The sequence below is a fragment of the Chlamydotis macqueenii genome, chromosome 2, assembly GCF_036417535.1.
Source record: "Chlamydotis macqueenii isolate bChlMac1 chromosome 2, bChlMac1.mat, whole genome shotgun sequence".
Classification (NCBI taxonomy): domain Eukaryota; kingdom Metazoa; phylum Chordata; class Aves; order Otidiformes; family Otididae; genus Chlamydotis; species Chlamydotis macqueenii.
Genome location: NC_141557.1, coordinates 126,696,777 through 126,724,433, shown reverse-complemented (window position 1 = coordinate 126,724,433; position 27,657 = coordinate 126,696,777). Strand labels below are relative to the sequence as shown.

Here is a 27,657-nt window from a genome sequence, read left to right as displayed (position 1 = left end):
AGTGCAGCCGTAGAAGAATGAGGTTGAAGGAGGTTGCGGAGGATTTCTGTTTGGGGGTTGGCCGGACTTGAGGGGCTGAAAGGTTGATGACGGGGCCGTGCTGTTGGAGCTGCGTGTGTTTGACGTAGGATGTAGGAGAAGAGGCATCATGGCGTGCTGTGCATGGAGCAGTGTTGGATGCGGGTGTGGCGGGCGAGGTGCTGGGCAGTGCCCCATGATTCCTTCGATAGCTCAGCTGGTAGAGCGGAGGACTGTAGGCTCCTTTGCACGGCCATCCTTAGGTCGCTGGTTCAACTCCGGCTCGAAGGAGCGCCCTTTTGGCTCTGGCCCACACCCTGTGGCGCCTCGGCCTTTTGGCCTGTCGGGTGGCTCCCCTTGAGGGGCTGGGCAGCCTGGAGCTCTTGCCTGAGGTGGGGAAGGTGAGGACCAGGCAAGGGAGTGGCTGGCGTGAACGGTGGTGAGGGGAAGGTGGTCCTGAGCGCTGGGTTGGTCAGGGCTCACGTTCATGAGGCAAGGGAGTGGGTGGGTGGGCAAGGCCGCTGCGAAGGCCAGGGTTTGGGTGGAGGGCAGAGAGGGTCAGGGGTGGGTGCCTGGGAGGGGAGAGGCCGTCCAGCAGAGGCTGTGGGCTGGGGAATTAGCTCAAGTGGTAGAGCGCTCGCTTAGCATGTGAGAGGCAGCGGGATCGATGCCCGCATTCTCCAATGCTTTTCATTCCCCTTGCCTGGACACAAGGCCCTTTGCCGGTGGCCTTCTGTGTTCTGGGCCCTATGAAGAATGCACGGTGTGCCCAGGTTTTACAGAGGAGGATGACATCCAGGGCTGTAGCAAGAGCGGCGCAGGCAGTTTAACAGAGGAATTGACTTTCTCCCTCTTTGCTTGACAGTCGTCAAATATCATCTCGAGTGCTCTGCGCAGCTTGGAGCTTCCCATACAGGAAGGACATGAACAAAATGGAGCAACTTCAGTGGAGAAGTACCAGGAAGCTCAGGAATGAAGAGATTTCTCTGTGAGGATGGGCTGAGGCCAGAGGGCGTCTTCCGCCTGGAGACAGAAGGGATCAGTGGGCTCTACGCATGACCTTCCAGCAGTCGTGAGCAGGTTAGGGAGCAGAGGCAATGCTGTCCTGGGTGTGGTGCTTGACCAGAGGGCAGGAGACAGCAGAGGGAAACAGAGTCAAGGGAAGTTGCGACGGATTATGGGTGAGCGTTTTTTGTCCGTGAGGAGAGTGCAGCCGTAGAAGATGAGGTTGAAGGAGGTTGCGGAGGATTTCTGTTTGGGGGTTGGCCGGACTTGAGGGGCTGAAAGGTTGATGACGGGGCCGTGCTGTTGGAGCTGCGTGTGTTTGACGTAGGATGTAGGAGAAGAGGCATCATGGCGTGCTGTGCATGGAGCAGTGTTGGATGCGGGTGTGGTGGGCGAGGTGCTGGGCAGTGCCCCATGATTCCTTCGATAGCTCAGCTGGTAGAGCGGAGGACTGTAGGCTCCTTTGCACGGCCATCCTTAGGTCGCTGGTTCAACTCCGGCTCGAAGGAGCGCCCTTTTGGCTCTGGCCCACACCCTGTGGCGCCTCGGCCTTTTGGCCCTGTCGGGTGGCTCCCCTTGAGGGGCTGGGCAGCCTGGAGCTCTTGCCTGAGGTGGGGAAGGCGAGGACCAGGCAAGGGAGTGGCTGGCGTGAACGGTGGTGAGGGGAAGGTGGTCCTGAGCGCTGGGTTGGTCAGGGCTCACGTTCATGAGGCAAGGGAGTGGGTGGGTGGGCAAGGCCGCTGCGAAGGCCAGGGTTTGGGTGGAGGGCAGAGAGGGTCAGGGGTGGGTGCCTGGGAGGGGAGAGGCCGTCCAGCAGAGGCTGTGGGCTGGGGAATTAGCTCAAGTGGTAGAGCGCTCGCTTAGCATGTGAGAGGCAGTGGGATCGATGCCCGCATTCTCCAATGCTTTTCATTCCCCTTGCCTGGACACAAGGCCCTTTGCCGGTGGCCTTCTGTGTTCTGGGCCCTATGAAGAATGCACGGTGTGCCCAGGTTTTACAGAGGAGGATGACATCCAGGGCTGTAGCAAGAGCGGCGCAGGCAGTTTAACAGAGGAATTGACTTTCTCCCTCTTTGCTTGACAGTCGTCAAATATCATCTCGAGTGCTCTGCGCAGCTTGGAGCTTCCCATACAGGAAGGACATGAACGAAATGGAGCAACTTCAGTGGAGAAGCACCAGGAAGCTCAGGAATGGAGAGATTTCTCTGTGAGGATGGGCTGAGGCCAGAGGGCGTCTTCCGCCTGGAGACAGAAGGGATCAGTGGGCTCTACGCATGACCTTCCAGCAGTCGTGAGCAGGTTAGGGAGTAGAGGCAATGCTGTCCTGGGTGTGGTGCTTGACCAGAGGGCAGGAGACAGCAGAGGGAAACAGAGTCAAGGGAAGTTGCGACGGATTATGGGTGAGCGTTTTTTGTCCGTGAGGAGAGTGCAGCCGTAGAAGAATGAGGTTGAAGGAGGTTGCGGAGGATTTCTGTTTGGGGGTTGGCCGGACTTGAGGGGCTGAAAGGTTGATGACGGGGCCGTGCTGTTGGAGCTGCGTGTGTTTGAAGTAGGATGTAGGAGAAGAGGCATCATGGCGTGCTGTGCATGGAGCAGTGTTGGATGCGGGTGTGGTGGGCGAGGTGCTGGGCAGTGCCCCATGATTCCTTCGATAGCTCAGCTGGTAGAGCGGAGGACTGTAGGCTCCTTTGCACGGCCATCCTTAGGTCGCTGGTTCAACTCCGGCTCGAAGGAGCGCCCTTTTGGCTCTGGCCCACACCCTGTGGCGCCTCGGCCTTTTGGCCTGTCGGGTGGCTCCCCTTGAGGGGCTGGGCAGCCTGGAGCTCTTGCCTGAGGTGGGGAAGGCGAGGACCAGGCAAGGGAGTGGCTGGCGTGAACGGTGGTGAGGGGAAGGTGGTCCTGAGCGCTGGGTTGGTCAGGGCTCACGTTCATGAGGCAAGGGAGTGGGTGGGTGGGCAAGGCCGCTGCGAAGGCCAGGGTTTGGGTGGAGGGCAGAGAGGGTCAGGGGTGGGTGCCTGGGAGGGGAGAGGCCGTCCAGCAGAGGCTGTGGGCTGGGGAATTAGCTCAAGTGGTAGAGCGCTCGCTTAGCATGTGAGAGGCAGCGGGATCGATGCCCGCATTCTCCAATGCTTTTCATTCCCCTTGCCTGGACACAAGGCCCTTTGCCGGTGGCCTTCTGTGTTCTGGGCCCTATGAAGAATGCACGGTGTGCCCAGGTTTTACAGAGGAGGATGACATCCAGGGCTGTAGCAAGAGCGGCGCAGGCAGTTTAACAGAGGAATTGACTTTCTCCCTCTTTGCTTGACAGTCGTCAAATATCATCTCGAGTGCTCTGCGCAGCTTGGAGCTTCCCATACAGGAAGGACATGAACAAAATGGAGCAACTTCAGTGGAGAAGTACCAGGAAGCTCAGGAATGAAGAGATTTCTCTGTGAGGATGGGCTGAGGCCAGAGGGCGTCTTCCGCCTGGAGACAGAAGGGATCAGTGGGCTCTACGCATGACCTTCCAGCAGTCGTGAGCAGGTTAGGGAGCAGAGGCAATGCTGTCCTGGGTGTGGTGCTTGACCAGAGGGCAGGAGACAGCAGAGGGAAACAGAGTCAAGGGAAGTTGCGACGGATTATGGGTGAGCGTTTTTTGTCCGTGAGGAGAGTGCAGCCGTAGAAGATGAGGTTGAAGGAGGTTGCGGAGGATTTCTGTTTGGGGGTTGGCCGGACTTGAGGGGCTGAAAGGTTGATGACGGGGCCGTGCTGTTGGAGCTGCGTGTGTTTGACGTAGGATGTAGGAGAAGAGGCATCATGGCGTGCTGTGCATGGAGCAGTGTTGGATGCGGGTGTGGTGGGCGAGGTGCTGGGCAGTGCCCCATGATTCCTTCGATAGCTCAGCTGGTAGAGCGGAGGACTGTAGGCTCCTTTGCACGGCCATCCTTAGGTCGCTGGTTCAACTCCGGCTCGAAGGAGCGCCCTTTTGGCTCTGGCCCACACCCTGTGGCGCCTCGGCCTTTTGGCCCTGTCGGGTGGCTCCCCTTGAGGGGCTGGGCAGCCTGGAGCTCTTGCCTGAGGTGGGGAAGGCGAGGACCAGGCAAGGGAGTGGCTGGCGTGAACGGTGGTGAGGGGAAGGTGGTCCTGAGCGCTGGGTTGGTCAGGGCTCACGTTCATGAGGCAAGGGAGTGGGTGGGTGGGCAAGGCCGCTGCGAAGGCCAGGGTTTGGGTGGAGGGCAGAGAGGGTCAGGGGTGGGTGCCTGGGAGGGGAGAGGCCGTCCAGCAGAGGCTGTGGGCTGGGGAATTAGCTCAAGTGGTAGAGCGCTCGCTTAGCATGTGAGAGGCAGTGGGATCGATGCCCGCATTCTCCAATGCTTTTCATTCCCCTTGCCTGGACACAAGGCCCTTTGCCGGTGGCCTTCTGTGTTCTGGGCCCTATGAAGAATGCACGGTGTGCCCAGGTTTTACAGAGGAGGATGACATCCAGGGCTGTAGCAAGAGCGGCGCAGGCAGTTTAACAGAGGAATTGACTTTCTCCCTCTTTGCTTGACAGTCGTCAAATATCATCTCGAGTGCTCTGCGCAGCTTGGAGCTTCCCATACAGGAAGGACATGAACGAAATGGAGCAACTTCAGTGGAGAAGCACCAGGAAGCTCAGGAATGGAGAGATTTCTCTGTGAGGATGGGCTGAGGCCAGAGGGCGTCTTCCGCCTGGAGACAGAAGGGATCAGTGGGCTCTACGCATGACCTTCCAGCAGTCGTGAGCAGGTTAGGGAGTAGAGGCAATGCTGTCCTGGGTGTGGTGCTTGACCAGAGGGCAGGAGACAGCAGAGGGAAACAGAGTCAAGGGAAGTTGCGACGGATTATGGGTGAGCGTTTTTTGTCCGTGAGGAGAGTGCAGCCGTAGAAGAATGAGGTTGAAGGAGGTTGCGGAGGATTTCTGTTTGGGGGTTGGCCGGACTTGAGGGGCTGAAAGGTTGATGACGGGGCCGTGCTGTTGGAGCTGCGTGTGTTTGAAGTAGGATGTAGGAGAAGAGGCATCATGGCGTGCTGTGCATGGAGCAGTGTTGGATGCGGGTGTGGTGGGCGAGGTGCTGGGCAGTGCCCCATGATTCCTTCGATAGCTCAGCTGGTAGAGCGGAGGACTGTAGGCTCCTTTGCACGGCCATCCTTAGGTCGCTGGTTCAACTCCGGCTCGAAGGAGCGCCCTTTTGGCTCTGGCCCACACCCTGTGGCGCCTCGGCCTTTTGGCCCTGTCGGGTGGCTCCCCTTGAGGGGCTGGGCAGCCTGGAGCTCTTGCCTGAGGTGGGGAAGGCGAGGACCAGGCAAGGGAGTGGCTGGCGTGAACGGTGGTGAGGGGAAGGTGGTCCTGAGCGCTGGGTTGGTCAGGGCTCACGTTCATGAGGCAAGGGAGTGGGTGGGTGGGCAAGGCCGCTGCGAAGGCCAGGGTTTGGGTGGAGGGCAGAGAGGGTCAGGGGTGGGTGCCTGGGAGGGGAGAGGCCGTCCAGCAGAGGCTGTGGGCTGGGGAATTAGCTCAAGTGGTAGAGCGCTCGCTTAGCATGTGAGAGGCAGCGGGATCGATGCCCGCATTCTCCAATGCTTTTCATTCCCCTTGCCTGGACACAAGGCCCTTTGCTGGTGGCCTTCTGTGTTCTGGGCCCTATGAAGAATGCACGGTGTGCCCAGGTTTTACAGAGGAGGATGACATCCAGGGCTGTAGCAAGAGCGGCGCAGGCAGTTTAACAGAGGAATTGACTTTCTCCCTCTTTGCTTGACAGTCGTCAAATATCATCTCGAGTGCTCTGCGCAGCTTGGAGCTTCCCATACAGGAAGGACATGAACAAAATGGAGCAACTTCAGTGGAGAAGTACCAGGAAGCTCAGGAATGAAGAGATTTCTCTGTGAGGATGGGCTGAGGCCAGAGGGCGTCTTCCGCCTGGAGACAGAAGGGATCAGTGGGCTCTACGCATGACCTTCCAGCAGTCGTGAGCAGGTTAGGGAGCAGAGGCAATGCTGTCCTGGGTGTGGTGCTTGACCAGAGGGCAGGAGACAGCAGAGGGAAACAGAGTCAAGGGAAGTTGCGACGGATTATGGGTGAGCGTTTTTTGTCCGTGAGGAGAGTGCAGCCGTAGAAGATGAGGTTGAAGGAGGTTGCGGAGGATTTCTGTTTGGGGGTTGGCCGGACTTGAGGGGCTGAAAGGTTGATGACGGGGCCGTGCTGTTGGAGCTGCGTGTGTTTGACGTAGGATGTAGGAGAAGAGGCATCATGGCGTGCTGTGCATGGAGCAGTGTTGGATGCGGGTGTGGTGGGCGAGGTGCTGGGCAGTGCCCCATGATTCCTTCGATAGCTCAGCTGGTAGAGCGGAGGACTGTAGGCTCCTTTGCACGGCCATCCTTAGGTCGCTGGTTCAACTCCGGCTCGAAGGAGCGCCCTTTTGGCTCTGGCCCACACCCTGTGGCGCCTCGGCCTTTTGGCCCTGTCGGGTGGCTCCCCTTGAGGGGCTGGGCAGCCTGGAGCTCTTGCCTGAGGTGGGGAAGGCGAGGACCAGGCAAGGGAGTGGCTGGCGTGAACGGTGGTGAGGGGAAGGTGGTCCTGAGCGCTGGGTTGGTCAGGGCTCACGTTCATGAGGCAAGGGAGTGGGTGGGTGGGCAAGGCCGCTGCGAAGGCCAGGGTTTGGGTGGAGGGCAGAGAGGGTCAGGGGTGGGTGCCTGGGAGGGGAGAGGCCGTCCAGCAGAGGCTGTGGGCTGGGGAATTAGCTCAAGTGGTAGAGCGCTCGCTTAGCATGTGAGAGGCAGTGGGATCGATGCCCGCATTCTCCAATGCTTTTCATTCCCCTTGCCTGGACACAAGGCCCTTTGCCGGTGGCCTTCTGTGTTCTGGGCCCTATGAAGAATGCACGGTGTGCCCAGGTTTTACAGAGGAGGATGACATCCAGGGCTGTAGCAAGAGCGGCGCAGGCAGTTTAACAGAGGAATTGACTTTCTCCCTCTTTGCTTGACAGTCGTCAAATATCATCTCGAGTGCTCTGCGCAGCTTGGAGCTTCCCATACAGGAAGGACATGAACAAAATGGAGCAACTTCAGTGGAGAAGCACCAGGAAGCTCAGGAATGGAGAGATTTCTCTGTGAGGATGGGCTGAGGCCAGAGGGCGTCTTCCGCCTGGAGACAGAAGGGATCAGTGGGCTCTACGCATGACCTTCCAGCAGTCGTGAGCAGGTTAGGGAGTAGAGGCAATGCTGTCCTGGGTGTGGTGCTTGACCAGAGGGCAGGAGACAGCAGAGGGAAACAGAGTCAAGGGAAGTTGCGACGGATTATGGGTGAGCGTTTTTTGTCCGTGAGGAGAGTGCAGCCGTAGAAGAATGAGGTTGAAGGAGGTTGCGGAGGATTTCTGTTTGGGGGTTGGCCGGACTTGAGGGGCTGAAAGGTTGATGACGGGGCCGTGCTGTTGGAGCTGCGTGTGTTTGAAGTAGGATGTAGGAGAAGAGGCATCATGGCGTGCTGTGCATGGAGCAGTGTTGGATGCGGGTGTGGTGGGCGAGGTGCTGGGCAGTGCCCCATGATTCCTTCGATAGCTCAGCTGGTAGAGCGGAGGACTGTAGGCTCCTTTGCACGGCCATCCTTAGGTCGCTGGTTCAACTCCGGCTCGAAGGAGCGCCCTTTTGGCTCTGGCCCACACCCTGTGGCGCCTCGGCCTTTTGGCCCTGTCGGGTGGCTCCCCTTGAGGGGCTGGGCAGCCTGGAGCTCTTGCCTGAGGTGGGGAAGGCGAGGACCAGGCAAGGGAGTGGCTGGCGTGAACGGTGGTGAGGGGAAGGTGGTCCTGAGCGCTGGGTTGGTCAGGGCTCACGTTCATGAGGCAAGGGAGTGGGTGGGTGGGCAAGGCCGCTGCGAAGGCCAGGGTTTGGGTGGAGGGCAGAGAGGGTCAGGGGTGGGTGCCTGGGAGGGGAGAGGCCGTCCAGCAGAGGCTGTGGGCTGGGGAATTAGCTCAAGTGGTAGAGCGCTCGCTTAGCATGTGAGAGGCAGCGGGATCGATGCCCGCATTCTCCAATGCTTTTCATTCCCCTTGCCTGGACACAAGGCCCTTTGCCGGTGGCCTTCTGTGTTCTGGGCCCTATGAAGAATGCACGGTGTGCCCAGGTTTTACAGAGGAGGATGACATCCAGGGCTGTAGCAAGAGCGGCGCAGGCAGTTTAACAGAGGAATTGACTTTCTCCCTCTTTGCTTGACAGTCGTCAAATATCATCTCGAGTGCTCTGCGCAGCTTGGAGCTTCCCATACAGGAAGGACATGAACGAAATGGAGCAACTTCAGTGGAGAAGCACCAGGAAGCTCAGGAATGGAGAGATTTCTCTGTGAGGATGGGCTGAGGCCAGAGGGCGTCTTCCGCCTGGAGACAGAAGGGATCAGTGGGCTCTACGCATGACCTTCCAGCAGTCGTGAGCAGGTTAGGGAGCAGAGGCAATGCTGTCCTGGGTGTGGTGCTTGACCAGAGGGCAGGAGACAGCAGAGGGAAACAGAGTCAAGGGAAGTTGCGACGGATTATGGGTGAGCGTTTTTTGTCCGTGAGGAGAGTGCAGCCGTAGAAGAATGAGGTTGAAGGAGGTTGCGGAGGATTTCTGTTTGGGGGTTGGCCGGACTTGAGGGGCTGAAAGGTTGATGACGGGGCCGTGCTGTTGGAGCTGCGTGTGTTTGACGTAGGATGTAGGAGAAGAGGCATCATGGCGTGCTGTGCATGGAGCAGTGTTGGATGCGGGTGTGGTGGGCGAGGTGCTGGGCAGTGCCCCATGATTCCTTCGATAGCTCAGCTGGTAGAGCGGAGGACTGTAGGCTCCTTTGCACGGCCATCCTTAGGTCGCTGGTTCAACTCCGGCTCGAAGGAGCGCCCTTTTGGCTCTGGCCCACACCCTGTGGCGCCTCGGCCTTTTGGCCCTGTCGGGTGGCTCCCCTTGAGGGGCTGGGCAGCCTGGAGCTCTTGCCTGAGGTGGGGAAGGCGAGGACCAGGCAAGGGAGTGGCTGGCGTGAACGGTGGTGAGGGGAAGGTGGTCCTGAGCGCTGGGTTGGTCAGGGCTCACGTTCATGAGGCAAGGGAGTGGGTGGGTGGGCAAGGCCGCTGCGAAGGCCAGGGTTTGGGTGGAGGGCAGAGAGGGTCAGGGGTGGGTGCCTGGGAGGGGAGAGGCCGTCCAGCAGAGGCTGTGGGCTGGGGAATTAGCTCAAGTGGTAGAGCGCTCGCTTAGCATGTGAGAGGCAGCGGGATCAATGCCCGCATTCTCCAATGCTTTTCATTCCCCTTGCCTGGACACAAGGCCCTTTGCCGGTGGCCTTCTGTGTTCTGGGCCCTATGAAGAATGCACGGTGTGCCCAGGTTTTACAGAGGAGGATGACATCCAGGGCTGTAGCAAGAGCGGCGCAGGCAGTTTAACAGAGGAATTGACTTTCTCCCTCTTTGCTTGACAGTCGTCAAATATCATCTCGAGTGCTCTGCGCAGCTTGGAGCTTCCCATACAGGAAGGACATGAACGAAATGGAGCAACTTCAGTGGAGAAGCACCAGGAAGCTCAGGAATGGAGAGATTTCTCTGTGAGGATGGGCTGAGGCCAGAGGGCGTCTTCCGCCTGGAGACAGAAGGGATCAGTGGGCTCTACGCATGACCTTCCAGCAGTCGTGAGCAGGTTAGGGAGTAGAGGCAATGCTGTCCTGGGTGTGGTGCTTGACCAGAGGGCAGGAGACAGCAGAGGGAAACAGAGTCAAGGGAAGTTGCGACGGATTATGGGTGAGCGTTTTTTGTCCGTGAGGAGAGTGCAGCCGTAGAAGAATGAGGTTGAAGGAGGTTGCGGAGGATTTCTGTTTGGGGGTTGGCCGGACTTGAGGGGCTGAAAGGTTGATGACGGGGCCGTGCTGTTGGAGCTGCGTGTGTTTGACGTAGGATGTAGGAGAAGAGGCATCATGGCGTGCTGTGCATGGAGCAGTGTTGGATGCGGGTGTGGTGGGCGAGGTGCTGGGCAGTGCCCCATGATTCCTTCGATAGCTCAGCTGGTAGAGCGGAGGACTGTAGGCTCCTTTGCACGGCCATCCTTAGGTCGCTGGTTCAACTCCGGCTCGAAGGAGCGCCCTTTTGGCTCTGGCCCACACCCTGTGGCGCCTCGGCCTTTTGGCCCTGTCGGGTGGCTCCCCTTGAGGGGCTGGGCAGCCTGGAGCTCTTGCCTGAGGTGGGGAAGGCGAGGACCAGGCAAGGGAGTGGCTGGCGTGAACGGTGGTGAGGGGAAGGTGGTCCTGAGCGCTGGGTTGGTCAGGGCTCACGTTCATGAGGCAAGGGAGTGGGTGGGTGGGCAAGGCCGCTGCGAAGGCCAGGGTTTGGGTGGAGGGCAGAGAGGGTCAGGGGTGGGTGCCTGGGAGGGGAGAGGCCGTCCAGCAGAGGCTGTGGGCTGGGGAATTAGCTCAAGTGGTAGAGCGCTCGCTTAGCATGTGAGAGGCAGCGGGATCGATGCCCGCATTCTCCAATGCTTTTCATTCCCCTTGCCTGGACACAAGGCCCTTTGCCGGTGGCCTTCTGTGTTCTGGGCCCTATGAAGAATGCACGGTGTGCCCAGGTTTTACAGAGGAGGATGACATCCAGGGCTGTAGCAAGAGCGGCGCAGGCAGTTTAACAGAGGAATTGACTTTCTCCCTCTTTGCTTGACAGTCGTCAAATATCATCTCGAGTGCTCTGCGCAGCTTGGAGCTTCCCATACAGGAAGGACATGAACAAAATGGAGCAACTTCAGTGGAGAAGTACCAGGAAGCTCAGGAATGAAGAGATTTCTCTGTGAGGATGGGCTGAGGCCAGAGGGCGTCTTCCGCCTGGAGACAGAAGGGATCAGTGGGCTCTACGCATGACCTTCCAGCAGTCGTGAGCAGGTTAGGGAGCAGAGGCAATGCTGTCCTGGGTGTGGTGCTTGACCAGAGGGCAGGAGACAGCAGAGGGAAACAGAGTCAAGGGAAGTTGCGACGGATTATGGGTGAGCGTTTTTTGTCCGTGAGGAGAGTGCAGCCGTAGAAGATGAGGTTGAAGGAGGTTGCGGAGGATTTCTGTTTGGGGGTTGGCCGGACTTGAGGGGCTGAAAGGTTGATGACGGGGCCGTGCTGTTGGAGCTGCGTGTGTTTGACGTAGGATGTAGGAGAAGAGGCATCATGGCGTGCTGTGCATGGAGCAGTGTTGGATGCGGGTGTGGTGGGCGAGGTGCTGGGCAGTGCCCCATGATTCCTTCGATAGCTCAGCTGGTAGAGCGGAGGACTGTAGGCTCCTTTGCACGGCCATCCTTAGGTCGCTGGTTCAACTCCGGCTCGAAGGAGCGCCCTTTTGGCTCTGGCCCACACCCTGTGGCGCCTCGGCCTTTTGGCCCTGTCGGGTGGCTCCCCTTGAGGGGCTGGGCAGCCTGGAGCTCTTGCCTGAGGTGGGGAAGGCGAGGACCAGGCAAGGGAGTGGCTGGCGTGAACGGTGGTGAGGGGAAGGTGGTCCTGAGCGCTGGGTTGGTCAGGGCTCACGTTCATGAGGCAAGGGAGTGGGTGGGTGGGCAAGGCCGCTGCGAAGGCCAGGGTTTGGGTGGAGGGCAGAGAGGGTCAGGGGTGGGTGCCTGGGAGGGGAGAGGCCGTCCAGCAGAGGCTGTGGGCTGGGGAATTAGCTCAAGTGGTAGAGCGCTCGCTTAGCATGTGAGAGGCAGCGGGATCGATGCCCGCATTCTCCAATGCTTTTCATTCCCCTTGCCTGGACACAAGGCCCTTTGCCGGTGGCCTTCTGTGTTCTGGGCCCTATGAAGAATGCACGGTGTGCCCAGGTTTTACAGAGGAGGATGACATCCAGGGCTGTAGCAAGAGCGGCGCAGGCAGTTTAACAGAGGAATTGACTTTCTCCCTCTTTGCTTGACAGTCGTCAAATATCATCTCGAGTGCTCTGCGCAGCTTGGAGCTTCCCATACAGGAAGGACATGAACAAAATGGAGCAACTTCAGTGGAGAAGTACCAGGAAGCTCAGGAATGAAGAGATTTCTCTGTGAGGATGGGCTGAGGCCAGAGGGCGTCTTCCGCCTGGAGACAGAAGGGATCAGTGGGCTCTACGCATGACCTTCCAGCAGTCGTGAGCAGGTTAGGGAGCAGAGGCAATGCTGTCCTGGGTGTGGTGCTTGACCAGAGGGCAGGAGACAGCAGAGGGAAACAGAGTCAAGGGAAGTTGCGACGGATTATGGGTGAGCGTTTTTTGTCCGTGAGGAGAGTGCAGCCGTAGAAGATGAGGTTGAAGGAGGTTGCGGAGGATTTCTGTTTGGGGGTTGGCCGGACTTGAGGGGCTGAAAGGTTGATGACGGGGCCGTGCTGTTGGAGCTGCGTGTGTTTGACGTAGGATGTAGGAGAAGAGGCATCATGGCGTGCTGTGCATGGAGCAGTGTTGGATGCGGGTGTGGTGGGCGAGGTGCTGGGCAGTGCCCCATGATTCCTTCGATAGCTCAGCTGGTAGAGCGGAGGACTGTAGGCTCCTTTGCACGGCCATCCTTAGGTCGCTGGTTCAACTCCGGCTCGAAGGAGCGCCCTTTTGGCTCTGGCCCACACCCTGTGGCGCCTCGGCCTTTTGGCCCTGTCGGGTGGCTCCCCTTGAGGGGCTGGGCAGCCTGGAGCTCTTGCCTGAGGTGGGGAAGGTGAGGACCAGGCAAGGGAGTGGCTGGCGTGAACGGTGGTGAGGGGAAGGTGGTCCTGAGCGCTGGGTTGGTCAGGGCTCACGTTCATGAGGCAAGGGAGTGGGTGGGTGGGCAAGGCCGCTGCGAAGGCCAGGGTTTGGGTGGAGGGCAGAGAGGGTCAGGGGTGGGTGCCTGGGAGGGGAGAGGCCGTCCAGCAGAGGCTGTGGGCTGGGGAATTAGCTCAAGTGGTAGAGCGCTCGCTTAGCATGTGAGAGGCAGCGGGATCGATGCCCGCATTCTCCAATGCTTTTCATTCCCCTTGCCTGGACACAAGGCCCTTTGCCGGTGGCCTTCTGTGTTCTGGGCCCTATGAAGAATGCACGGTGTGCCCAGGTTTTACAGAGGAGGATGACATCCAGGGCTGTAGCAAGAGCGGCGCAGGCAGTTTAACAGAGGAATTGACTTTCTCCCTCTTTGCTTGACAGTCGTCAAATATCATCTCGAGTGCTCTGCGCAGCTTGGAGCTTCCCATACAGGAAGGACATGAACAAAATGGAGCAACTTCAGTGGAGAAGTACCAGGAAGCTCAGGAATGAAGAGATTTCTCTGTGAGGATGGGCTGAGGCCAGAGGGCGTCTTCCGCCTGGAGACAGAAGGGATCAGTGGGCTCTACGCATGACCTTCCAGCAGTCGTGAGCAGGTTAGGGAGCAGAGGCAATGCTGTCCTGGGTGTGGTGCTTGACCAGAGGGCAGGAGACAGCAGAGGGAAACAGAGTCAAGGGAAGTTGCGACGGATTATGGGTGAGCGTTTTTTGTCCGTGAGGAGAGTGCAGCCGTAGAAGATGAGGTTGAAGGAGGTTGCGGAGGATTTCTGTTTGGGGGTTGGCCGGACTTGAGGGGCTGAAAGGTTGATGACGGGGCCGTGCTGTTGGAGCTGCGTGTGTTTGACGTAGGATGTAGGAGAAGAGGCATCATGGCGTGCTGTGCATGGAGCAGTGTTGGATGCGGGTGTGGTGGGCGAGGTGCTGGGCAGTGCCCCATGATTCCTTCGATAGCTCAGCTGGTAGAGCGGAGGACTGTAGGCTCCTTTGCACGGCCATCCTTAGGTCGCTGGTTCAACTCCGGCTCGAAGGAGCGCCCTTTTGGCTCTGGCCCACACCCTGTGGCGCCTCGGCCTTTTGGCCCTGTCGGGTGGCTCCCCTTGAGGGGCTGGGCAGCCTGGAGCTCTTGCCTGAGGTGGGGAAGGCGAGGACCAGGCAAGGGAGTGGCTGGCGTGAACGGTGGTGAGGGGAAGGTGGTCCTGAGCGCTGGGTTGGTCAGGGCTCACGTTCATGAGGCAAGGGAGTGGGTGGGTGGGCAAGGCCGCTGCGAAGGCCAGGGTTTGGGTGGAGGGCAGAGAGGGTCAGGGGTGGGTGCCTGGGAGGGGAGAGGCCGTCCAGCAGAGGCTGTGGGCTGGGGAATTAGCTCAAGTGGTAGAGCGCTCGCTTAGCATGTGAGAGGCAGTGGGATCGATGCCCGCATTCTCCAATGCTTTTCATTCCCCTTGCCTGGACACAAGGCCCTTTGCCGGTGGCCTTCTGTGTTCTGGGCCCTATGAAGAATGCACGGTGTGCCCAGGTTTTACAGAGGAGGATGACATCCAGGGCTGTAGCAAGAGCGGCGCAGGCAGTTTAACAGAGGAATTGACTTTCTCCCTCTTTGCTTGACAGTCGTCAAATATCATCTCGAGTGCTCTGCGCAGCTTGGAGCTTCCCATACAGGAAGGACATGAACGAAATGGAGCAACTTCAGTGGAGAAGCACCAGGAAGCTCAGGAATGGAGAGATTTCTCTGTGAGGATGGGCTGAGGCCAGAGGGCGTCTTCCGCCTGGAGACAGAAGGGATCAGTGGGCTCTACGCATGACCTTCCAGCAGTCGTGAGCAGGTTAGGGAGTAGAGGCAATGCTGTCCTGGGTGTGGTGCTTGACCAGAGGGCAGGAGACAGCAGAGGGAAACAGAGTCAAGGGAAGTTGCGACGGATTATGGGTGAGCGTTTTTTGTCCGTGAGGAGAGTGCAGCCGTAGAAGAATGAGGTTGAAGGAGGTTGCGGAGGATTTCTGTTTGGGGGTTGGCCGGACTTGAGGGGCTGAAAGGTTGATGACGGGGCCGTGCTGTTGGAGCTGCGTGTGTTTGAAGTAGGATGTAGGAGAAGAGGCATCATGGCGTGCTGTGCATGGAGCAGTGTTGGATGCGGGTGTGGTGGGCGAGGTGCTGGGCAGTGCCCCATGATTCCTTCGATAGCTCAGCTGGTAGAGCGGAGGACTGTAGGCTCCTTTGCACGGCCATCCTTAGGTCGCTGGTTCAACTCCGGCTCGAAGGAGCGCCCTTTTGGCTCTGGCCCACACCCTGTGGCGCCTCGGCCTTTTGGCCCTGTCGGGTGGCTCCCCTTGAGGGGCTGGGCAGCCTGGAGCTCTTGCCTGAGGTGGGGAAGGCGAGGACCAGGCAAGGGAGTGGCTGGCGTGAACGGTGGTGAGGGGAAGGTGGTCCTGAGCGCTGGGTTGGTCAGGGCTCACGTTCATGAGGCAAGGGAGTGGGTGGGTGGGCAAGGCCGCTGCGAAGGCCAGGGTTTGGGTGGAGGGCAGAGAGGGTCAGGGGTGGGTGCCTGGGAGGGGAGAGGCCGTCCAGCAGAGGCTGTGGGCTGGGGAATTAGCTCAAGTGGTAGAGCGCTCGCTTAGCATGTGAGAGGCAGCGGGATCGATGCCCGCATTCTCCAATGCTTTTCATTCCCCTTGCCTGGACACAAGGCCCTTTGCCGGTGGCCTTCTGTGTTCTGGGCCCTATGAAGAATGCACGGTGTGCCCAGGTTTTACAGAGGAGGATGACATCCAGGGCTGTAGCAAGAGCGGTGCAGGCAGTTTAACAGAGGAATTGACTTTCTCCCTCTTTGCTTGACAGTCGTCAAATATCATCTCGAGTGCTCTGCGCAGCTTGGAGCTTCCCATACAGGAAGGACATGAACGAAATGGAGCAACTTCAGTGGAGAAGCACCAGGAAGCTCAGGAATGGAGAGATTTCTCTGTGAGGATGGGCTGAGGCCAGAGGGCGTCTTCCGCCTGGAGACAGAAGGGATCAGTGGGCTCTACGCATGACCTTCCAGCAGTCGTGAGCAGGTTAGGGAGCAGAGGCAATGCTGTCCTGGGTGTGGTGCTTGACCAGAGGGCAGGAGACAGCAGAGGGAAACAGAGTCAAGGGAAGTTGCGACGGATTATGGGTGAGCGTTTTTTGTCCGTGAGGAGAGTGCAGCCGTAGAAGAATGAGGTTGAAGGAGGTTGCGGAGGATTTCTGTTTGGGGGTTGGCCGGACTTGAGGGGCTGAAAGGTTGATGACGGGGCCGTGCTGTTGGAGCTGCGTGTGTTTGACGTAGGATGTAGGAGAAGAGGCATCATGGCGTGCTGTGCATGGAGCAGTGTTGGATGCGGGTGTGGTGGGCGAGGTGCTGGGCAGTGCCCCATGATTCCTTCGATAGCTCAGCTGGTAGAGCGGAGGACTGTAGGCTCCTTTGCACGGCCATCCTTAGGTCGCTGGTTCAACTCCGGCTCGAAGGAGCGCCCTTTTGGCTCTGGCCCACACCCTGTGGCGCCTCGGCCTTTTGGCCCTGTCGGGTGGCTCCCCTTGAGGGGCTGGGCAGCCTGGAGCTCTTGCCTGAGGTGGGGAAGGCGAGGACCAGGCAAGGGAGTGGCTGGCGTGAACGGTGGTGAGGGGAAGGTGGTCCTGAGCGCTGGGTTGGTCAGGGCTCACGTTCATGAGGCAAGGGAGTGGGTGGGTGGGCAAGGCCGCTGCGAAGGCCAGGGTTTGGGTGGAGGGCAGAGAGGGTCAGGGGTGGGTGCCTGGGAGGGGAGAGGCCGTCCAGCAGAGGCTGTGGGCTGGGGAATTAGCTCAAGTGGTAGAGCGCTCGCTTAGCATGTGAGAGGCAGCGGGATCGATGCCCGCATTCTCCAATGCTTTTCATTCCCCTTGCCTGGACACAAGGCCCTTTGCCGGTGGCCTTCTGTGTTCTGGGCCCTATGAAGAATGCACGGTGTGCCCAGGTTTTACAGAGGAGGATGACATCCAGGGCTGTAGCAAGAGCGGCGCAGGCAGTTTAACAGAGGAATTGACTTTCTCCCTCTTTGCTTGACAGTCGTCAAATATCATCTCGAGTGCTCTGCGCAGCTTGGAGCTTCCCATACAGGAAGGACATGAACGAAATGGAGCAACTTCAGTGGAGAAGCACCAGGAAGCTCAGGAATGGAGAGATTTCTCTGTGAGGATGGGCTGAGGCCAGAGGGCGTCTTCCGCCTGGAGACAGAAGGGATCAGTGGGCTCTACGCATGACCTTCCAGCAGTCGTGAGCAGGTTAGGGAGTAGAGGCAATGCTGTCCTGGGTGTGGTGCTTGACCAGAGGGCAGGAGACAGCAGAGGGAAACAGAGTCAAGGGAAGTTGCGACGGATTATGGGTGAGCGTTTTTTGTCCGTGAGGAGAGTGCAGCCGTAGAAGAATGAGGTTGAAGGAGGTTGCGGAGGATTTCTGTTTGGGGGTTGGCCGGACTTGAGGGGCTGAAAGGTTGATGACGGGGCCGTGCTGTTGGAGCTGCGTGTGTTTGACGTAGGATGTAGGAGAAGAGGCATCATGGCGTGCTGTGCATGGAGCAGTGTTGGATGCGGGTGTGGTGGGCGAGGTGCTGGGCAGTGCCCCATGATTCCTTCGATAGCTCAGCTGGTAGAGCGGAGGACTGTAGGCTCCTTTGCACGGCCATCCTTAGGTCGCTGGTTCAACTCCGGCTCGAAGGAGCGCCCTTTTGGCTCTGGCCCACACCCTGTGGCGCCTCGGCCTTTTGGCCCTGTCGGGTGGCTCCCCTTGAGGGGCTGGGCAGCCTGGAGCTCTTGCCTGAGGTGGGGAAGGCGAGGACCAGGCAAGGGAGTGGCTGGCGTGAACGGTGGTGAGGGGAAGGTGGTCCTGAGCGCTGGGTTGGTCAGGGCTCACGTTCATGAGGCAAGGGAGTGGGTGGGTGGGCAAGGCCGCTGCGAAGGCCAGGGTTTGGGTGGAGGGCAGAGAGGGTCAGGGGTGGGTGCCTGGGAGGGGAGAGGCCGTCCAGCAGAGGCTGTGGGCTGGGGAATTAGCTCAAGTGGTAGAGCGCTCGCTTAGCATGTGAGAGGCAGCGGGATCGATGCCCGCATTCTCCAATGCTTTTCATTCCCCTTGCCTGGACACAAGGCCCTTTGCCGGTGGCCTTCTGTGTTCTGGGCCCTATGAAGAATGCACGGTGTGCCCAGGTTTTACAGAGGAGGATGACATCCAGGGCTGTAGCAAGAGCGGCGCAGGCAGTTTAACAGAGGAATTGACTTTCTCCCTCTTTGCTTGACAGTCGTCAAATATCATCTCGAGTGCTCTGCGCAGCTTGGAGCTTCCCATACAGGAAGGACATGAACAAAATGGAGCAACTTCAGTGGAGAAGTACCAGGAAGCTCAGGAATGAAGAGATTTCTCTGTGAGGATGGGCTGAGGCCAGAGGGCGTCTTCCGCCTGGAGACAGAAGGGATCAGTGGGCTCTACGCATGACCTTCCAGCAGTCGTGAGCAGGTTAGGGAGCAGAGGCAATGCTGTCCTGGGTGTGGTGCTTGACCAGAGGGCAGGAGACAGCAGAGGGAAACAGAGTCAAGGGAAGTTGCGACGGATTATGGGTGAGCGTTTTTTGTCCGTGAGGAGAGTGCAGCCGTAGAAGATGAGGTTGAAGGAGGTTGCGGAGGATTTCTGTTTGGGGGTTGGCCGGACTTGAGGGGCTGAAAGGTTGATGACGGGGCCGTGCTGTTGGAGCTGCGTGTGTTTGACGTAGGATGTAGGAGAAGAGGCATCATGGCGTGCTGTGCATGGAGCAGTGTTGGATGCGGGTGTGGTGGGCGAGGTGCTGGGCAGTGCCCCATGATTCCTTCGATAGCTCAGCTGGTAGAGCGGAGGACTGTAGGCTCCTTTGCACGGCCATCCTTAGGTCGCTGGTTCAACTCCGGCTCGAAGGAGCGCCCTTTTGGCTCTGGCCCACACCCTGTGGCGCCTCGGCCTTTTGGCCCTGTCGGGTGGCTCCCCTTGAGGGGCTGGGCAGCCTGGAGCTCTTGCCTGAGGTGGGGAAGGTGAGGACCAGGCAAGGGAGTGGCTGGCGTGAACGGTGGTGAGGGGAAGGTGGTCCTGAGCGCTGGGTTGGTCAGGGCTCACGTTCATGAGGCAAGGGAGTGGGTGGGTGGGCAAGGCCGCTGCGAAGGCCAGGGTTTGGGTGGAGGGCAGAGAGGGTCAGGGGTGGGTGCCTGGGAGGGGAGAGGCCGTCCAGCAGAGGCTGTGGGCTGGGGAATTAGCTCAAGTGGTAGAGCGCTCGCTTAGCATGTGAGAGGCAGCGGGATCGATGCCCGCATTCTCCAATGCTTTTCATTCCCCTTGCCTGGACACAAGGCCCTTTGCCGGTGGCCTTCTGTGTTCTGGGCCCTATGAAGAATGCACGGTGTGCCCAGGTTTTACAGAGGAGGATGACATCCAGGGCTGTAGCAAGAGCGGCGCAGGCAGTTTAACAGAGGAATTGACTTTCTCCCTCTTTGCTTGACAGTCGTCAAATATCATCTCGAGTGCTCTGCGCAGCTTGGAGCTTCCCATACAGGAAGGACATGAACAAAATGGAGCAACTTCAGTGGAGAAGTACCAGGAAGCTCAGGAATGAAGAGATTTCTCTGTGAGGATGGGCTGAGGCCAGAGGGCGTCTTCCGCCTGGAGACAGAAGGGATCAGTGGGCTCTACGCATGACCTTCCAGCAGTCGTGAGCAGGTTAGGGAGCAGAGGCAATGCTGTCCTGGGTGTGGTGCTTGACCAGAGGGCAGGAGACAGCAGAGGGAAACAGAGTCAAGGGAAGTTGCGACGGATTATGGGTGAGCGTTTTTTGTCCGTGAGGAGAGTGCAGCCGTAGAAGATGAGGTTGAAGGAGGTTGCGGAGGATTTCTGTTTGGGGGTTGGCCGGACTTGAGGGGCTGAAAGGTTGATGACGGGGCCGTGCTGTTGGAGCTGCGTGTGTTTGACGTAGGATGTAGGAGAAGAGGCATCATGGCGTGCTGTGCATGGAGCAGTGTTGGATGCGGGTGTGGTGGGCGAGGTGCTGGGCAGTGCCCCATGATTCCTTCGATAGCTCAGCTGGTAGAGCGGAGGACTGTAGGCTCCTTTGCACGGCCATCCTTAGGTCGCTGGTTCAACTCCGGCTCGAAGGAGCGCCCTTTTGGCTCTGGCCCACACCCTGTGGCGCCTCGGCCTTTTGGCCCTGTCGGGTGGCTCCCCTTGAGGGGCTGGGCAGCCTGGAGCTCTTGCCTGAGGTGGGGAAGGTGAGGACCAGGCAAGGGAGTGGCTGGCGTGAACGGTGGTGAGGGGAAGGTGGTCCTGAGCGCTGGGTTGGTCAGGGCTCACGTTCATGAGGCAAGGGAGTGGGTGGGTGGGCAAGGCCGCTGCGAAGGCCAGGGTTTGGGTGGAGGGCAGAGAGGGTCAGGGGTGGGTGCCTGGGAGGGGAGAGGCCGTCCAGCAGAGGCTGTGGGCTGGGGAATTAGCTCAAGTGGTAGAGCGCTCGCTTAGCATGTGAGAGGCAGCGGGATCGATGCCCGCATTCTCCAATGCTTTTCATTCCCCTTGCCTGGACACAAGGCCCTTTGCTGGTGGCCTTCTGTGTTCTGGGCCCTATGAAGAATGCACGGTGTGCCCAGGTTTTACAGAGGAGGATGACATCCAGGGCTGTAGCAAGAGCGGCGCAGGCAGTTTAACAGAGGAATTGACTTTCTCCCTCTTTGCTTGACAGTCGTCAAATATCATCTCGAGTGCTCTGCGCAGCTTGGAGCTTCCCATACAGGAAGGACATGAACAAAATGGAGCAACTTCAGTGGAGAAGTACCAGGAAGCTCAGGAATGAAGAGATTTCTCTGTGAGGATGGGCTGAGGCCAGAGGGCGTCTTCCGCCTGGAGACAGAAGGGATCAGTGGGCTCTACGCATGACCTTCCAGCAGTCGTGAGCAGGTTAGGGAGCAGAGGCAATGCTGTCCTGGGTGTGGTGCTTGACCAGAGGGCAGGAGACAGCAGAGGGAAACAGAGTCAAGGGAAGTTGCGACGGATTATGGGTGAGCGTTTTTTGTCCGTGAGGAGAGTGCAGCCGTAGAAGATGAGGTTGAAGGAGGTTGCGGAGGATTTCTGTTTGGGGGTTGGCCGGACTTGAGGGGCTGAAAGGTTGATGACGGGGCCGTGCTGTTGGAGCTGCGTGTGTTTGACGTAGGATGTAGGAGAAGAGGCATCATGGCGTGCTGTGCATGGAGCAGTGTTGGATGCGGGTGTGGTGGGCGAGGTGCTGGGCAGTGCCCCATGATTCCTTCGATAGCTCAGCTGGTAGAGCGGAGGACTGTAGGCTCCTTTGCACGGCCATCCTTAGGTCGCTGGTTCAACTCCGGCTCGAAGGAGCGCCCTTTTGGCTCTGGCCCACACCCTGTGGCGCCTCGGCCTTTTGGCCCTGTCGGGTGGCTCCCCTTGAGGGGCTGGGCAGCCTGGAGCTCTTGCCTGAGGTGGGGAAGGCGAGGACCAGGCAAGGGAGTGGCTGGCGTGAACGGTGGTGAGGGGAAGGTGGTCCTGAGCGCTGGGTTGGTCAGGGCTCACGTTCATGAGGCAAGGGAGTGGGTGGGTGGGCAAGGCCGCTGCGAAGGCCAGGGTTTGGGTGGAGGGCAGAGAGGGTCAGGGGTGGGTGCCTGGGAGGGGAGAGGCCGTCCAGCAGAGGCTGTGGGCTGGGGAATTAGCTCAAGTGGTAGAGCGCTCGCTTAGCATGTGAGAGGCAGCGGGATCGATGCCCGCATTCTCCAATGCTTTTCATTCCCCTTGCCTGGACACAAGGCCCTTTGCCTGGCAATGTATCTAAGGGCTGTATCAGGAGTGTCTCAGGGCATTTGCTAAGTATAGTTAAGCAGTTATTTCTCCTTTTTACGTAATCTTTACGTGGTTTTCAGAGTACTGCATGTATTTTCTAATATAAGTCTAAATCACCAATGTGTACTTTTTATTTCGATTTTTATGTGCTTAATTTTTTAAAAGAGTCTATCTATCTGCATCCTTTCAAACCTGATCAAAACATAGGAATTACTATTTTTCTTTGGCGTCAGTTCTGTAAGCTGATGTCAAATTACAGTTTTAGTTATTATTTCAATAAAAGTTTCTCAAAATTTTTTTGACAGTGTATTGATCATAAACAGATCTCCTTTGAAATTCTTTTGATTAGAAGTCCGTTAGCTTTCCTCCTTGATAAATTGAACTGTACCTAACTCTAAATAAAAGCACAGAGAACTACCTCTGTCATGTTTATTAAAAAGTAAATTTTGCCCTGCGCTGTGGTAGTGTGATTAATACTGACTTAATTAATAATGGCAGGAAACTGAGAATCAAGTATTGCAGGTTTTATACCTTGTACTAAAGAATACCAGTTCAGCAGCAGATTTTTGGATTAGCATAAATTAAAAGATAATTAAAGGAAATCTATGAGACTGACTCATCATTTTATCTTGCAAATATTTACAACTACTCTATTAAAAGTGAATCCCTCTGACATTTCCACTTTAGTCTGAAGGAGCAATTTTTTGGCTGTAATTACTAATAAAGATGGATAAAGCACCACTGTCAGTTTTACCATAGATCACTGTGTAAATCATCCCTCTTCATGTTCAGCATTAAACATAGTTAATTCCATTCTACATTCTTCCATGACAACTCTCTCCTTTGGGGATTAATGAAGGCCTCCCTTCCAGAAATTTAAATGTAAAAGTAACAGGAAAACATGAGGTTTGATAGAGAATACGGTTTCTGCAGCCAGGCTATACTACAGGGATACAGAAGGTGCAAGTCATGAGTGAATTTGAATACTGTAGTAAGTTTATTCCCTAGTGGCACAGTTATGCAAGACAACAGAATCATAAGATGTCAACAGTTTTCCTTCCACTGCGTGAGGAGTTCACTACTTCTCTCACCTCCTTTGAATATATATGCCTTTAGGAACAAAAAGTAGGAGAGATGGAATTTGTTCAAAACACAGAGGACAGATTCCCAACAAAATTCCAACTAAAGAATGATGCAAGTAGATCTATTTCAGAACCCCTTTTTCAGTTGAAATGTATTCTTGCATTTGATAGGAAAAGCAAGTTGTGTTAAAGTTTGGCTGGTAATACAGTGCAACGAACAACACCCAGAATGATGCTGTAGTAAAAGTTTTACTATATTTATTAAGTCTGCACCTACATGTCTGGCATATTTCAATGTCAAGAACATCTATTTCACTCATGACATTTAAAGTTTTTAATAGCAGCAGAACAGATTTAAGAGCAAAATGACCCGCAAAATCTTCTAGTCTTACTTCTAGGCCTTGTTATGTTTCAGCAATAAAATACTTTTCACCATTTTGATAACTTCTATTTGAGTAAAACTTACCTTAAAATCCTCTCTTCTTTTTCAATAGAGAAGCCACCATTTCCTGTGCCAGTATGTTTCGTTGGTTGCTTATTTCACTGTTAAAACCAAGTGCCTCATTTTCAGCTCTAATTGCTTTTAGATTTCAAGCGCTGGCTTTGGTTATGTCTACCTTCATAAAGTGAAGAACCTTCTCACACCTAGCATTTTTCCACTTCAAAGCTATTGCACACTATAAACAATCTATTTGTCTTCTCCTTCATGACAAGATAAACTGATTTAACTCCTCATGTCTCTTACTCTAGTTCTTGAATCATTATTATGGCACTTTTCTGCATTGGCGTTACTTTTCAGCTTACTTCAGGAAAAGATGTTAACACAAGATCTAGGGGCACTATTCAAAAACTGCACTTCACAAGCATAATTTGCCTTATTTCATCCTAACAGTCTGACCTCTCATTCAGCTAGATTAAAACATTTTAGAGGAAAAACGCAGATAGCTTCTGGGATGAAATCAATAGATTCAAGTTGCATCATCTCTAATTCTTTTCAGGCTCATGGTGAAAAAAGAAAAATTGTAACAATGAATGTCTACAGTGCAGATAACTCAAAAGGTTTTACTATCAAAATCATGCCAGACATGTTGCAAACCACATTCTACATACCTGTAGGATTTCTTAATTTCATCATGTGTCGCTCCCTTCTCTAGGGCCAGGATTTCATATAGCGCTTCCCCTGATGTTGACAAAGCACGTTGCCTTTGTTCAGCCATGTTAGCAGTGCATTACCAAAGCTGCTAATGTAGAACAAAATATAAAATAGCAGGTACTGCAAGTATATATGGATAATATTTCTTATTGTTGATTTTAATAGATTTTAATCAAGTAGTAAAAGGTTAAAAATACATGGAAGTGAAACCAGAATAAACTATCTGAATTATCCTCCATCCTATTAAAATTATTCGAGAAAATGGAAAAGCAAAAAACAAAGAACAGAAGCTTTTATGTTAAGTGTCACTGTTCATATTAAAGGCTTCACGTTGCTCTCATTGAAATGAAAGCCTAAATTTCCTACAGTATTAATGCCTGCACATAGTATTTCCACCTAGTTTTATTTGTGTTTGTTTACATCTATCTTTTCTAAGTCTTAGAAGAATAATTCTAGTATTTGTTAAGGCTATTGGCTTCCTGCAGTGAGGTAAGAGCTTTCTACCTCCGAGTATAACCTAATGCAATACAGCGGTGAATTTCTACACCAATTTTAGGTGCATAATTTGAGTGATTAAGTTGAAGCTTAGTCAAACTAGACTTCTTGTATTGTCAACAGACAGACACACATACTCAGAGGACAATTGACCAAGTACTTTCTCCCTATTATCTCTACAGCATACTCAGGATGACTGCATTCCCAACTCATGGACCAGAGGACAGGTGGAAGGCAAGGAGACTAGACACCAAGAATTCACCTATTACAAAAGTAACCATTTATTGCGAACTTACGCATGGGAAATACTGACATCAATCAGGGTCCTATCTTATTTGAGGTACCAGACTTTGGGCTGAATTTATAAGCTTGTGATAAATTTACCAAGGTGCCCTTACAGTGTAGTGCAAATAAAAGCTACGCATAGGCCAACAGATTTAGTCCAGTTAAGATCTATCGTTCATTCCTTCATGCATCACAGAGGCAAAGCAGAAAAACAAGTGATTCTCCACTGAGTGGCTCTCCTACCTCCTTACAGTTCATAGTTCATCCTTTTGGATTTGAATAACCAAACATTTTAAACCAGACCTAGCTAATGCTAGGCAATGACATGAATAAACTAATATAAATGATAACTTAAAACACCAGGTATAGATACCTATCATTCATAAGAGAAAGCTACAGCTCTTTGACGACAGACTTGCCACAACAAAACTCTTACCACAACCTCTTTATTTCTTTGTGTGTTGCACCCTTCTCCAAATGTTGAGAAGTGATCACAGAAAAAGCCTAAAAGTGAGCTGTAAGCCCAGTCATAAGAAAAATTTCTGAGACTCTGTTTTGTTAGGTAAGACTACCCACTCTGCTATTTCACCCTTCTCATTGCTAAGCTAGAAACACTATCTTGCCATTATTAATGTATTATTTACTAGGCCACATTTTGGTTCAGAACCAGCCATGTAACACTCTTAGACTCCTCAGCTTTGTTCAGTACCAAAAAGAAAATAAAATACCATGTAATTACACACAAAAATATAATGAAATAAAAGTAATTCTGGCACATAGTATCCAATTTACTAAAAGACCTAAATTTACTAATATTTACTTTCATATTTTCTTTTTCTTAATAAGCTAACACACAATTCAGGGTCTTGTGATCTGCTGAAGAAAAATTCCTTTCTGCTTTTAAGTGTTGTACACAAATCATCAACTAAAGGGACTGAAATTTTGTTTTTAAAGTAACAATTAAGAATGAAATAATATATGAGCACATAGATATTACTTTACCACCTGCTATTTGTTAATAATGGTATGTCCAGAACATATTTAACATAATCCTGGGATCTCTCCTGATCACACTGGAATCATGCAAGGCACATCAAGCCTGTTAATGCACAAGATAATAGTGGGCAACCAGGTGAAGTCACAGATACACGGCATTATTTAAAAATTCTTTTACATAATGCTGATTAGCTACATGGCAACCCTAAAGCATAAAACAAAATTAAAGTTTTGATGGATTTTATTCTGGAGAACTAAAAAGTCATGTAATTTGTACTTTCTCATAAAATAATTTTAATAACCCGGTCAGCTATGGAAATTTAAACTCACTAGCGCATTCAGTCTTTTAGTGATTAATCACCTTGAAGGTCTAACTACTCAAAGTTATTTCTTACTTATTTAAAGCAGTCCTATAAAATACTAAAAGCACAATGAGATGACACTTTTCTAGGAAAAAAGTTAAGCTCTATTAAGGAAGATATAGCAATTACAATTTTAGTGCTAGATCCATTCCTGATGGCTGAAATTACATTAGAATCGTATTTTCAAGCTATATATTTTTGTTCCAGTGGAACAGAGACAAGAAAATACTGTTTACTTCCTTGACTGACAATGAAATATATTAAAAGACAACCCAAATTCTGATAACAATTCCATGTCTCCTAAGAGCATGGGACCCCAGTTAACTTAAACTTTTTCTGTGCAAATTTTATACTATCCAGGATGGACTATCTTATATGGAGGTTGTAATAATATGCCTTTTTTTCTACCATACCCATAATTCATGTGGATTTGCGCTAAAAAATAAGGCAATTCAAATAACATACCTGCTTCAAAAAGTGATGGAACACAGTCTGGCATGTATAAACTCACAACATTATCAGTTCAATATTTTGATGTCTTTAAGCCAATATAATCGAAAAGGAAAGAAGCAAGTGCCACCAGAAGCCCTGTTCCACGGAAAGCGGCTGTTGCTTTTCATCCTTCACAATCAAGGTTAAACAGGTCAGTGGAGTCTGATTACTCTTTTTGTTTGTTTGCTCAGTATCCAATTGGTTCTCTCTCAGGAAGACCTGTGAAAGAATGAATAAAACATTAATGAGTCTAAAGGTTGATATATCTGGGAGTTAATGACACCAAAAAAATATAGGACATCTGTGTATCTAGTTAGTTCTATGCTTTACTCTTGACAGAGTCTTGAGTTGTCTTTTTATTTTTTCACAGAAACGTATCAAATTTGTTTAAAGATACAACAATCTTTTCTAATGTTCACTTCCCCGAGACCAGCCACGGCTTAGGTTTACTACACAGTCTCTTCCAGAACACAATTAACTGAAGAAGACCCTTTAAGACTCCTGAATTCTTCTACAATTTTATATCAAAACAGAAGATGTGCATCTCTTACTCTGATGGAGCTACTCCTCTAACTTATACCATTAAAAAGTCTGGAGAGCCATTCCTTTCCATTTGGAATAAGGAAGATTGCAAATGCCAGAGGCTTAAAAAAAAAATGTTCTTGGGACATCATCCTTGGAACCAAATAGTTCATCCTTCAAACTCAAAAAGTTCAACTCACAGATCCCCAATTCCAAATGATATGTTTTTGTGGTGGATTGACTTTGGCCAGCTGCCAGACCCCCAACCAGCCACCTTCTCACTACTCCTCCTAACAGGATAAGGGGAGAAATTAAGATGAAAATCTTGTAGGTCAAGATAAAGATATGGAGATCACTTAACAATTACTGTCACAGGCAAAACAGGCTCAATTTGGGAAAAAAAAAATTAATTTTTTTGCCAATTAAAATAGATTTGGATGGTGAGAAACAAAGACAAAAATTAAAACAACTGCTGCTCCTCACCAGCCTATTTCCAGGCTCATCTTCACTCCTTTGGTCCTAACTCCGTAACCTCCCACTCGTGAGCGGCGCAAGATAGACAGGGAATGGAGCGTTGTGGTAAGTTCATAACAGCTCCTCTCTGCTGCTCCCTCCTCACAGTTTTCCCCTGCTCCAGCATGGGTCCTTCCCACAGGCTGCAGTCCTTCACAAACTGCTCCAGCATGAGTC

The 27,657-nt window shown here is 53.8% G+C and overlaps 1 protein-coding gene and 29 non-coding genes across 30 annotated transcripts in view; 29 read left to right on the top strand and 1 right to left on the bottom strand.

Annotated features, from left to right (window-relative positions):
• DNAJC5B (DnaJ heat shock protein family (Hsp40) member C5 beta) overlaps positions 1–26,559 on the bottom strand; it is a 55,324-nt gene extending 28,765 nt beyond the window's left edge. Inside the window, exons 1-2 of the mRNA XM_086742383.1 lie at positions 26,419–26,559; positions 23,773–23,903 (exon numbers count right to left, since the gene is read on the bottom strand). Coding sequence (XP_086598509.1) covers positions 23,773–23,879 — 107 coding nt within the window. The 5' untranslated portion in view covers positions 23,880–23,903; positions 26,419–26,559. The remainder of the gene's footprint in view (positions 1–23,772; positions 23,904–26,418) is intronic.
• On the top strand, positions 629–701 carry TRNAA-AGC (transfer RNA alanine (anticodon AGC)). Its single transcript has one exon. It is a non-coding gene; the product is annotated as a tRNA-Ala (tRNA).
• Positions 2,669–2,757, top strand: TRNAY-GUA (transfer RNA tyrosine (anticodon GUA)). The gene is given in 2 exon segments: positions 2,669–2,705; positions 2,722–2,757. It is a non-coding gene; the product is annotated as a tRNA-Tyr (tRNA).
• Positions 3,077–3,149, top strand: TRNAA-AGC (transfer RNA alanine (anticodon AGC)). The gene has a single exon. It is a non-coding gene; the product is annotated as a tRNA-Ala (tRNA).
• On the top strand, positions 3,892–3,980 carry TRNAY-GUA (transfer RNA tyrosine (anticodon GUA)). Its single transcript is given in 2 exon segments — positions 3,892–3,928; positions 3,945–3,980. It is a non-coding gene; the product is annotated as a tRNA-Tyr (tRNA).
• Positions 5,117–5,205, top strand: TRNAY-GUA (transfer RNA tyrosine (anticodon GUA)). Its single transcript is given in 2 exon segments — positions 5,117–5,153; positions 5,170–5,205. It is a non-coding gene; the product is annotated as a tRNA-Tyr (tRNA).
• On the top strand, positions 5,526–5,598 carry TRNAA-AGC (transfer RNA alanine (anticodon AGC)). The gene has a single exon. It is a non-coding gene; the product is annotated as a tRNA-Ala (tRNA).
• On the top strand, positions 6,341–6,429 carry TRNAY-GUA (transfer RNA tyrosine (anticodon GUA)). The gene is given in 2 exon segments: positions 6,341–6,377; positions 6,394–6,429. It is a non-coding gene; the product is annotated as a tRNA-Tyr (tRNA).
• TRNAY-GUA (transfer RNA tyrosine (anticodon GUA)) lies at positions 7,566–7,654 on the top strand. The gene is given in 2 exon segments: positions 7,566–7,602; positions 7,619–7,654. It is a non-coding gene; the product is annotated as a tRNA-Tyr (tRNA).
• Positions 7,975–8,047, top strand: TRNAA-AGC (transfer RNA alanine (anticodon AGC)). The gene has a single exon. It is a non-coding gene; the product is annotated as a tRNA-Ala (tRNA).
• TRNAY-GUA (transfer RNA tyrosine (anticodon GUA)) lies at positions 8,791–8,879 on the top strand. Its single transcript is given in 2 exon segments — positions 8,791–8,827; positions 8,844–8,879. It is a non-coding gene; the product is annotated as a tRNA-Tyr (tRNA).
• On the top strand, positions 10,016–10,104 carry TRNAY-GUA (transfer RNA tyrosine (anticodon GUA)). The gene is given in 2 exon segments: positions 10,016–10,052; positions 10,069–10,104. It is a non-coding gene; the product is annotated as a tRNA-Tyr (tRNA).
• Positions 10,425–10,497, top strand: TRNAA-AGC (transfer RNA alanine (anticodon AGC)). The gene has a single exon. It is a non-coding gene; the product is annotated as a tRNA-Ala (tRNA).
• On the top strand, positions 11,240–11,328 carry TRNAY-GUA (transfer RNA tyrosine (anticodon GUA)). Its single transcript is given in 2 exon segments — positions 11,240–11,276; positions 11,293–11,328. It is a non-coding gene; the product is annotated as a tRNA-Tyr (tRNA).
• On the top strand, positions 11,649–11,721 carry TRNAA-AGC (transfer RNA alanine (anticodon AGC)). The gene has a single exon. It is a non-coding gene; the product is annotated as a tRNA-Ala (tRNA).
• TRNAY-GUA (transfer RNA tyrosine (anticodon GUA)) lies at positions 12,464–12,552 on the top strand. The gene is given in 2 exon segments: positions 12,464–12,500; positions 12,517–12,552. It is a non-coding gene; the product is annotated as a tRNA-Tyr (tRNA).
• Positions 12,873–12,945, top strand: TRNAA-AGC (transfer RNA alanine (anticodon AGC)). Its single transcript has one exon. It is a non-coding gene; the product is annotated as a tRNA-Ala (tRNA).
• On the top strand, positions 13,688–13,776 carry TRNAY-GUA (transfer RNA tyrosine (anticodon GUA)). The gene is given in 2 exon segments: positions 13,688–13,724; positions 13,741–13,776. It is a non-coding gene; the product is annotated as a tRNA-Tyr (tRNA).
• Positions 14,913–15,001, top strand: TRNAY-GUA (transfer RNA tyrosine (anticodon GUA)). The gene is given in 2 exon segments: positions 14,913–14,949; positions 14,966–15,001. It is a non-coding gene; the product is annotated as a tRNA-Tyr (tRNA).
• Positions 15,322–15,394, top strand: TRNAA-AGC (transfer RNA alanine (anticodon AGC)). The gene has a single exon. It is a non-coding gene; the product is annotated as a tRNA-Ala (tRNA).
• Positions 16,138–16,226, top strand: TRNAY-GUA (transfer RNA tyrosine (anticodon GUA)). Its single transcript is given in 2 exon segments — positions 16,138–16,174; positions 16,191–16,226. It is a non-coding gene; the product is annotated as a tRNA-Tyr (tRNA).
• Positions 16,547–16,619, top strand: TRNAA-AGC (transfer RNA alanine (anticodon AGC)). The gene has a single exon. It is a non-coding gene; the product is annotated as a tRNA-Ala (tRNA).
• Positions 17,363–17,451, top strand: TRNAY-GUA (transfer RNA tyrosine (anticodon GUA)). Its single transcript is given in 2 exon segments — positions 17,363–17,399; positions 17,416–17,451. It is a non-coding gene; the product is annotated as a tRNA-Tyr (tRNA).
• TRNAA-AGC (transfer RNA alanine (anticodon AGC)) lies at positions 17,772–17,844 on the top strand. Its single transcript has one exon. It is a non-coding gene; the product is annotated as a tRNA-Ala (tRNA).
• Positions 18,587–18,675, top strand: TRNAY-GUA (transfer RNA tyrosine (anticodon GUA)). The gene is given in 2 exon segments: positions 18,587–18,623; positions 18,640–18,675. It is a non-coding gene; the product is annotated as a tRNA-Tyr (tRNA).
• Positions 18,996–19,068, top strand: TRNAA-AGC (transfer RNA alanine (anticodon AGC)). The gene has a single exon. It is a non-coding gene; the product is annotated as a tRNA-Ala (tRNA).
• TRNAY-GUA (transfer RNA tyrosine (anticodon GUA)) lies at positions 19,811–19,899 on the top strand. Its single transcript is given in 2 exon segments — positions 19,811–19,847; positions 19,864–19,899. It is a non-coding gene; the product is annotated as a tRNA-Tyr (tRNA).
• On the top strand, positions 20,220–20,292 carry TRNAA-AGC (transfer RNA alanine (anticodon AGC)). Its single transcript has one exon. It is a non-coding gene; the product is annotated as a tRNA-Ala (tRNA).
• Positions 21,035–21,123, top strand: TRNAY-GUA (transfer RNA tyrosine (anticodon GUA)). The gene is given in 2 exon segments: positions 21,035–21,071; positions 21,088–21,123. It is a non-coding gene; the product is annotated as a tRNA-Tyr (tRNA).
• On the top strand, positions 21,444–21,516 carry TRNAA-AGC (transfer RNA alanine (anticodon AGC)). Its single transcript has one exon. It is a non-coding gene; the product is annotated as a tRNA-Ala (tRNA).
• Positions 26,560–27,657: the final 1,098 nt, after the last annotated feature.